The following is an 8,524-nucleotide window of genomic DNA, read 5'->3' as shown; positions in this document are numbered from 1 at the left end:
TTCAATGATGAGACCTTGTCTAAATGCTTGAATTTTTAAAAGCTTGTGTGTTTATTGAAGTGAGAAATTTTATGATTACAATCAAAACCCAACAGATCAGTAAACTGTCAAATGGCGCCACCCTGTGGCTGTGCGCGCACACACTCACGCACGCACGCACGCACGCACGCATACGCGCGCTCACACGCACTTCTCTCAATTGCACTTTACTCCAGATGGTTTATGCGTGTGATTCGGTTTGCATGTGGTACGTTTGCAATGCAGTGGAGAAAGTAGATTTGGTAATTACATTTACTCCACAGGAAGTGAAAAACAGAGTTGCCAATATTACAAATTCTCATCTCTCAAAGTTGAATAATAGAGTTAGAAGGTCTGGTCAAGAGGTCTGGAATAAACTCCATTTAACATGCTTTATTTGAATTCCAGTTTTCTTTCCCACAAAGAACCCAATGACCCCTTTGTTCAGCGGTCAGTAGGGTACGACCCAAAAAGGTCATTGTGCATCACAGGGAAAGCCAGTGACACACAACCGTCCAAACACACTTACACCAAAGGGTAACTTAAAGAGGCTTAATTAACCTGGCATGTGTGTTTTTTAATCCGTAGGAGGAAGTCAGAGTTCCCAGCAAGAACCCACACTCCTAAATTTAGTTTTGTACAAAAGGACATTCCTACTTCTTCTACAATCACTGGGTTTTACATCTCGGGGTGGGATCAAGAGTTTATTGGAAAAGTAGGGGAGCAAAGGCAATTTTAATCTAATTAGTTTCAAACCATGTTGGTGACATTTAGTTTGTAATATTTTTTATCAGTTAAATTTTACCTCTGAAAATTTGTACAGTACAGTGATTTTGACACCTACAGTACAACCCACCTACCATTTCAGTTCAAACTACTGACGTGGGATTTTTATACTGAAAGATGAACCACATCATTGGTTCAAGTTCTCTTCCAGGGCAATTGTGTCTATTTTGATCCTACAAACCCTTCAGACCTACTGGCACATATTCTTGTTTTAAGGTACTTTGGAGTCTTTTCCTGCAAAATATGTGCAGTCTGTTAATGAGTCAGAGACAAGGGCATAAAAATGTAAAGTGCAGCTTGGATACTGTAATAGGATCAGCACCCCTTATACTCCTACTCACGTTAGTCTTCATTACCTCTAGCTTAGTGCAGGATTACTGTGCTTGTGCAGTAGGTTATGTTTATTCTCTGTGTGTGCTGATGTAGGAGTTTTTGCTGTTGATGCTCAAGAAAAACAAAAACTCCTGAAACAATTTTTACTATGTGAACTGTTTTATTCTTACATTAATTACTTGATCTCTTCTTTTAAGCAAATGAAGAATTACTAAGTAAAATAAATAAAACAGTCACCATGAAGCACAGATTGTGACACTCTGTTACAGAGTGTGACATTTGAAAAAAGGAAAAACAGAAAATATGTTTTTTTTATTTTCATAAGCAATGTTTTTTCTTAAGAAAAACTGGTTTACCTTTATGCATACAAAATATAAAGTTTAAAATAAAAATAAATTTTCAAATACAAAAAAATTACTTTCTCACCATGTTTCTATACTTCTCACTTTACGTCAGAATTTTATCACCCTATTTGTCATGCTCCCTGCCTTTTCTCAGTTGCAGAGAATCCTCTTAGAGGTGGATTATTGGACTAGGATCTCTACACCGACAGGGAACGAGGAAGACATGGGCTAAGAGAAAGCAACTCAGGAGGAGATAAAGACGAGGAGAATTTAACTAACAATGGAGAGAACCCCCTGGCCCAAACAGAGCCATGACGGGGTTAGAAGGTGCTGTATAGCTGGGGTGAGAACTGCACTGTTTTCTTAGCTTTAGGCTAGAAATGTCATACTTGTACTCTGATACAAGTTATACTGGCCTGTTTTTTTACAACTTCTTACAACATCATCTTCCTAAAGTGTGGTCAGATTTTCAATTTGGCTTACAGTGTAGCTTAACCTCCCTTTTTTTTCATTCAGGGAAAGCCAGCGGAGCATCAGATGCTGAAGCGCATACTTCCACATCCTAAGTCCACCCTGAGTGAAAAGGCGGGGGACAGACGGACCCTGTGACAGTGATGGGTTTGATCTCATTCAGCCTCCTCAGCTGGAGTGTGGGCTTCACTCTCTGCTTTCCCATCCTGCTGCTCCCAGAGGCCAAAGCAGACAACCTGAACACTTCAACTTCACGCAACGGCGGAGGTTCACAGTGTGGGGAGTACACAAACCAGGTACTAACGCCTAAAAAGTCATGTTTCTGAACATGTTTATTACTGTTAACTGTTGCTTTTTTTAATGGGATTCATCTTTTTTAGGCTCTCTTTGGAAGAGTATAGTAACATTGAAGCATTTATTTACCAAATACAATTGTTGTGGAGGTAGATTATTTAATGTATGGCTTATGAAAATGATGAGAAAACATAATACATCAGCTATGGAGCTATTCTAAACTGTAAAATACTTAAAGTCAAGATAGTACAGTGTGAAAAAGCATCACATAAAAAGTTTAATCTCTGCAGAAATGTAAAATGAAAGTGAAGTTTTATAATCCTCACCTCTCAAATTGGATAGATTCACAAATTTATTGGTCACACCAGTGGGGTCTCAAGGTAAAAGCAAGTGCAGCACTTGGAGTTAGAAAACTACTGAAGGAACATCTGGAAACTATAAATAAATTAAAAAAAAATATTCACAACAGATTATTTTTGCAAGTATTTTTATGAGACGGACAGCCATTGTAATTGGATAAGAAATAACATAAAAGCAACAAAGCTTCTTTGTGTATCATTTTGCACTTGTTTAATTGGCTTATTGGTGATGTTTGCATATGGTGGATGTAAAAGTTCAAGGCAAACTATTTCCAACAGTTTTCCTTTTACCTATACAAATTACACTGTCAAAAACTTAAATATTTTGAAGGGATAAAAAATCCTTAAATAATCTGGTTACACATGTGTGAATATCCTATCATAACTGCAGATGTGACTGTGTTTAGAATTAATCACTAGTCACACTCATGTTAAAAATAAGTCAGCACACACCTGCCACACTTAAAGTGTCTTTGTTAATTTTTCTATTCGGCCAAATCATTAGAGGGATCTCACTATCAAAAGGTGTCAGTCAGGAGCATGGAAAGACATTTAAAGAATTAGAAATAACATAGAGCACACAAAGACAGTCATCAACAAATGGAGAAGATCTGGTGCAACTGTGATGTTACCAAGAACTGGACATTGATTCAAGATCAATTAAAAGGGAAGAAGAGATGCAGTTGGTTAGGCTCCCAAGAAGTTTTAAGCAACAGCTAAGTAGCTAATTTCTCGATAGTAGTGGCTGTGTAATATACAGTATGTACCAATAATCTTCCATGTTAATGATAGATATGGGCAAAGAAGTATAACGGCAACACAGATGACAGTCTTTGGGACTGTTTGTGCCACCACAAAACCTTCAGACTTCTGGAAAACTGAGGATGAAGAGGAACCTATTTTAGAACGACAAAGGTCCAAACCATGCATCCAAATCAATGACAAGGTCCAATTAAAAATCTGTAGAGGGCTGTGAAAAGGACACACCCTCACAAACTGGGCAAGCATTATCAATATAGAAGATAACCAGCAAAATAGACAAAATGCTCTAATAAACTCAAAACAGGCTTAAACATAGTTTAAGAGTGCTAGCATCTTTGTATGACATCCACTATACTGGCTTTTCAAATTTTATTTGAAATTAAAAAAAGTATGTCATCTTATTTTTAATCCAATTGCCCAGATACATTCCAGATTACAAGTGGAAAAAGTCCTGAAAATATTAATCGTGTTACCATTTATCACAACACAAACTTTTGATATACACTATATGTCAGTCAGCAGTGCATGAAACACAAACATTCAGACCAATCTGCTTCACGTGTGTGACTACATCTGGCAAAATCATATTATAGCAGCTGTATTTGATTCAGAATAGAATAGAATAGAATAATCAGCATTTTTAATCTAGAGAGATGTGTGAGAGGTAAAAAAAAACCAAAGAAAACAACAAATCTTTTTTTTTATAAAAGCTTGACGGTGATTTGATCTCACCAATAAGGCAGACCACGTTAAATAGATAAATTGGCACATAATATTTTTTTCAGACGGCTTTCTTCAAGTTGGCAGCATAGGGTTGCTTCAAGGTTTTGCCTTAAACATTTTAAGTGATAACTAAATGATTGACTTATTATTTGAAACCCCCAGTAATATATATATATTTTTTTTAAGTTAAAAAGAAAAAACATAAAATAATTAATAAAAAAAATCTTTTTAATCCGAATCCTCTTCTCTGACAGCTGATGGAGGATGGGACGTGCCGGCTGGTGGCCACGCTGCCCCAGCTGGATGAGAGAAGATGCCCGGATATGTTCCGCTGCTCTGACGAGGTTTCTTACTGGCTGCACGAGAACGAGGAGAGGAAGCAGCAGATCGTGGCTCTGAAGGAAACCATCTCCGAGCTGCAGGAGGAACTCAGGAACCACCGGCATCGCATCAAAGTCCTCGAGCTGCAGGTGACTGAAGCAGCAGATGTGGGTCAGCTATTAGGACTGATCCTTTTAACAGCTTTGAGTTTGTCTGCAGTGACACATGAAAATGTGAATATAAGTGTTAGTGTGTGAGACATTAAGGAAGGTCTTTGGATAGGATGTTAATTATGTATATTTCTTGGTCTTATGTTCGTTTCAAATATTTGAATAGTAAAAAATGGACTTACACTTGAGTAGTGTAAAACTTTACTTCTATCCACCCCAAGATTGAAATACATACCATTTTTTGTAGACTAATCATGTTTGTAGGTAATCGAGCTGGCTTCCATTCCAGAATGTCCTTGACCTTAGTCACTAACAGGATTGGCCTCCTCCTCCACGTGTTGCCTCATGTGTTCTCAGGTGATGGGCTTATATAGAAAGAGGCGCTCAGCTGGATCACTCAGTGACTACAGGTGGATGTTGGAAAGAACTAGTGTGTCGATGGACATCTTCTGGGTTTGAGGGTCCTGATTTATTTATTTTTTATTATTCTTTGTCAGTATGTTTCATAGCTGAATTTGAATCTATGAGTTACAGATGGTGGCTGCAGTTACCTTGCTGCATGAAGGTTCCAGGCTTGAATCCTGGCCTGGGGCCTTTCTGCAAGGAGACTACATGTTCTCCTCGTGTAAACAATGGTTCACTTGGGGTACTCCAATTTCCTTCCACAGTTCAAAAACATGACTGCTAGGTTAATTAGTTAACTGATCTCTCTAAAGTGTCATTAGATACAAAGGTATGTATGCATATTGTTTGTCCAGTATGTGTCTTTGTTGTCCTGTAAATGTTGTCTGGCATTCTTTAATTTATTTATTTTGCATTTTACTGTAATTGGTAGTCTTCTTTTTTATAGTTTCATGTAATAAATTGACTGTATTGTTAGATTCATGAAGTAATCCAATGAGAAACTTAGGTAGAAATTCAAACTTTATAATGTTAAGACATTAAAGTTTGTCCCTGGATTTGACAATATCTTGTTCAACGTTCAAGCACACAGATCTAAATACAATAACTACTACAATAGTTATATTCAATAAGGTTTCATTGTTATAATAAACTGGATAAAACATTTCAGTCATCGCACTTACAGTTTCTCTTTGTGATCCTAATCTGCTAAGCAGTTTCACTGTGTTTTTGTGTGCGTTTGTCCAATATTGACACATACTTCATTCAAATATCAGAGTGAAGAGAAGCGCCACCTGAACATCTCTTTGGAGCAGCGTTTCCATGAGCTGGAGGTTCATTATGCTGAGGCCAGCTCTCTGCTGCATCTGCAGGGCACCCTCATCCTAGACCTGCAGGTATAATGTCCACCTGTAATTCCTTGTATTACTTTGGGTCGTTTTTCTGAATTGGCTAAAATTGTTACCAAATTATCTTTCTGTCTAGAACCAGTTACATAATCTGACCCTTCTGATGGATAAAGTCAAAAGAAGCTCAGACTGTTCCATCAATATAGTTCGGCCCAATCATTTGCAGAATACTCAAGAAGCCCTGCATCCAGGTATGTGTTCATGTAGTGATGCTCCACCAGAGGGAGCCAAAGATCCCAGTTTGTCCTGAGTCTTGCCTCACACCCTATCCCTGCAGAGATCCAGCATGTGGGGAACTGTCCCATAGACTGTGCCTCCATCTACTATAACGGTGTGAGGAGATCAGGTCTCTACACCGTGGTGCCATTGCTGGCAAGCATGCCGGTGGAGGTTTACTGTGACATGGACACAGATGGTGAGCGAAACCTTTGAAAAACCTCTTTAAAACATGCAGGTTTTAAAGAGGTTCGATACTACTAGTTGTACTACTGGCATGATACTACTAATAGAAAGTAGGAAAAAAATGGTCTTTGCATTCTTTGAATCTATCAAGTGTTTGAACAAACTTGCCATAGTTTCCCTTTGCAGCTTCACTAAGCTGCAGATTGGACTGACATGGAATTAAGGAATATTTGGAGGTCTTCATCTTTGTGGGTCTCCATTTCTTAAGGTGGTGGCTGGACCGTGATCCAGCGGCGAGTTGATGGCTCTGTGAGCTTTGACCGCAGCTGGAGGGAATACAGAGATGGATTTGGTGACCTGCACTCAGAGTTTTGGTTGGGCAACAATCACATCCATGAACTGAGTACCCAGGGAGACTACAGCCTCCGCATAGACCTGGAAGATTGGAGCATCCAGCATAAACATGCCCTCTACCAGAGCTTCAGGTGAAAAAAACTACAATGCAGTCCTTTGCGAAGTATTTCTAATGGGTTTGCAAAAACTTCTGACTCTTCTTATGCTTGTTTCAGTGTGGAAGATGAGGAGCATCAGTACCGTCTCCATGTGTCAGGTTTCAGTGGCACAGTGCAGGACTCCTTCGGTTGGTACCATGACAAGCAGCACTTCAGTACTCCAGACACTGGCAACATCTGTGCTGAGATCTCTCACGGTGGCTGGTGGTACAACCAGTGCTTCTATGCCAACCTTAATGGAGTCTACTACAGGGTAAGCACAAACGGAAACCTCCTAATAGTACACTCTCAGAAACACAAGTGTTTACTTCATATTGCCAATTCCACAGGGAGGCCATTACACTCCAAAAGGACGTGGCTCACTGGGTCCTGATGGGATTGTCTGGTACTCTTGGAAAGACTCGGATTATTACTCTCTACGCAAAGTCAGCATGATGATCCGACCACGCAGCTTCCACACACGTTTGTCACCCTGAATGACGAGGGTGCAGAAAGAAGAACTAAGTATCTCTCTAAGCTTAGAGAGATGAAAGGATGAGACTGAGGAAATGTGAACACTATGCTGATTGTATTCAGCATTTTTCCCCATTGGTAGTTGAACCCAAGGAGTGGGTTCTGGAAAAGGCACTTTGTTTTGAACCTTTTAAACTATGCAAATGAAAAAGGACCCATAACACAAACTTTACCATAGAGATTTTTTCCACAATTATGGAAAGTGTTCATTTCTTTTATACAATTTTGTATGTTAGTTTGGAAAACTTGTCAGTTTTTGACTTTGCCAAGTAGAGGTACGTATGTATGATGTGTCCTGACAGAGGAGTTACTGCAACTACAGTAGGAGTTTACACTAACTGCTACTGTAAATCCGATCACTCTTGTGAAATCAGATGTGTGTTTCTGTGTTTTTTTGTTTGCTTGTTTTTGAAACCTATGTGGTTAGTCCATAAACTTTAAGTGTGTGTGACAAATAAACTTCCTTTATTTTGGTACTAAAAAGAATACAGTCACAATTGTAATTTTAAAGAACATATTAGTTATTCTTAATTTCTGAAAAATCATTATTTCTAATTTAGCTTAGATTTGAATTTATTGTGGATTTTGTCTGAGCCACATTGTCCAAAATCCATATTCCCACTAATGTTTGGGTGAATGTCCCTAATATAATGTAACTCCACATACTGAACATCTCTTTGGAGCAGCGTTGATGGAGCAAGTTGGTTGATGATGATTTTTATAGTCTGTCTGGATATGACTAACCTAGCATGATACTACTAATATCATGCTTGATAGTTGGTACTTTTTAGATTTGAAACTCTCTGATTAACTCCCAAAATATTTATTGTTATTGCTGCTAAACAATCTTTGTCTTCTTTCATAAAACTTTAGTCAAGCTTTAAGACATTGATTTACAAGCAGGTGTTTCTTTCTTGGACAGCATCCATTTTGACCATTTGACCATTTAAAATTCAGTGCAGACAGCAACACTGATCAGCAGCAGCTTCCAGTTCATTGCAGGTCTTGTTTTTGGTTACTAAACATCCAAAGTAAATTTTATATATATATACTGCTCAAAAAAATAAAGGGAACACTTAAACAACACAATATAACTCCAAGTAAATCAAACTTCTGTGAAATCAAACTGTCCACTTAGGAAGCAACACTGATTGACAATCAATTTCACCTGCTGTTGTGCAAATGGAACTTTGTACAGAACAAAGT

The 8,524-nt window shown here is 38.4% G+C and overlaps 1 protein-coding gene across 1 annotated transcript; it reads left to right on the top strand.

Annotated features, from left to right (window-relative positions):
* Positions 1–2,003: 2,003 nt before the first annotated feature.
* LOC114158306 (fibrinogen-like protein A) lies at positions 2,004–8,416 on the top strand. The gene is made up of 8 exons (XM_028039670.1): positions 2,004–2,248; positions 4,345–4,560; positions 5,760–5,879; positions 5,968–6,082; positions 6,169–6,306; positions 6,562–6,778; positions 6,863–7,058; positions 7,135–8,416. Exons 1-8 carry the CDS (start codon positions 2,096–2,098, stop codon positions 7,279–7,281), a joined length of 1,302 nt encoding a protein of 433 aa, XP_027895471.1. The 5' UTR covers positions 2,004–2,095; the 3' UTR covers positions 7,282–8,416.
* The last annotated feature ends 108 nt before the right edge of the window (positions 8,417–8,524 follow it).

This window comes from Xiphophorus couchianus, chromosome 15 (genome assembly GCF_001444195.1).
Source record: "Xiphophorus couchianus chromosome 15, X_couchianus-1.0, whole genome shotgun sequence".
Taxonomy (NCBI): Eukaryota; Metazoa; Chordata; class Actinopteri; order Cyprinodontiformes; family Poeciliidae; genus Xiphophorus; species Xiphophorus couchianus.
The sequence above is the reverse complement of the archived record's forward strand: the minus strand, read 5'-3'. Positions and strand labels throughout refer to the sequence as shown.